Here is an 813-nt window from a genome sequence, read left to right as displayed (position 1 = left end):
AGATTTGGGGATGGGGTGAGATTTGGGGATGGGGTGAGATTTGGGGACAGGAGCTTGGGGACAGGATGAGATTTGGGAGCAAGAGATTTGGGGATGGGACAAGATTTGGGGACAGGAGGAGATTTGGGGACAGGAGGAGATTCAGGGACAGGAGGAGATTTGGGGATGGGTGAGATTTGGGGACAGCAGGAGATTTGGGGATGGGGTGAGATTTGGGGACAGGAGGAGATTTGGGGATGGGGTGAGATTTGGGGATAGGAGCTTGGGGACAGGATGAGATTTGGGGACAAGAGATTTGGGGGCAGGAGATTTGGGGACAGTATGAGGTTTGGGGTGAGATTTGAGGACAGGAGATTTGGGGACAGGAGGAGATTTGGGGATGGGTGAAATTTGGGGACAGGAGATTTGGGGGCAGGAGGAGATTTGGCAGCAGGATGAAGTTTGAGGATGGGATGAGATTTGGGGACAAATTTGGGGAAAGGATGAGATTTGGGGATGGGACAAGATTTAGGGACAGGAGATTTGGGGGCAGGGATGAGATCTGGGGACAGGAGGAGATTTAGGGACAGGAGATTTGGGGGCAGGATGAGATTTGGGGACAGGATGAGGTTTGAGGCTGGGAATAGATTCGGGACTGGATGAGATTTGGGGACAGGAGGAGATTTAGGGACAGGAGGAGGTTTGGGGACAGGACGAGATTTAGGGACAGGAGGAGGTTTGGGGACAGGACAAGATTTGGGGACAGGGCGAGGTTTGGGGACAGGGCGAGGTTTGGGACAGGCTGAGGTTTGGGGACGGGATGGGATTTGGGGC

The 813-nt window shown here is 53.8% G+C and overlaps 2 protein-coding genes across 5 annotated transcripts in view; one reads left to right on the top strand and one right to left on the bottom strand.

Moving 5' to 3' along the window:
- PML (PML nuclear body scaffold) overlaps positions 1 to 813 on the bottom strand; it is an 8,325-nt gene that overhangs the window by 6,823 nt on the left and 689 nt on the right. The gene's annotated exons all lie outside the window — the stretch shown is intronic.
- The window catches only part of LOC121660624 (LWamide neuropeptides-like), a 3,000-nt gene that overhangs the window by 1,536 nt on the left and 651 nt on the right, over positions 1 to 813 (top strand). For all 3 annotated transcript variants that reach the window (XM_042020034.1, XM_042020033.1, XM_042020032.1), the window contains 2 exons: positions 573 to 608; positions 716 to 786. In XM_042020034.1, the coding sequence (XP_041875968.1) occupies positions 573 to 608; positions 716 to 786 (107 nt within the window). The remainder of the gene's footprint in view (positions 1 to 572; positions 609 to 715; positions 787 to 813) is intronic.

The sequence above is a fragment of the Corvus kubaryi genome, unplaced genomic scaffold (genome assembly GCF_017639235.1).
Source record: "Corvus kubaryi isolate FWS band 111438036 unplaced genomic scaffold, C.kubaryi_AGA036_p1.0 36706, whole genome shotgun sequence".
Lineage (NCBI taxonomy): Eukaryota > Metazoa > Chordata > Aves > Passeriformes > Corvidae > Corvus > Corvus kubaryi.
The sequence above is the reverse complement of the archived record's forward strand: the minus strand, read 5'-3'. Positions and strand labels throughout refer to the sequence as shown.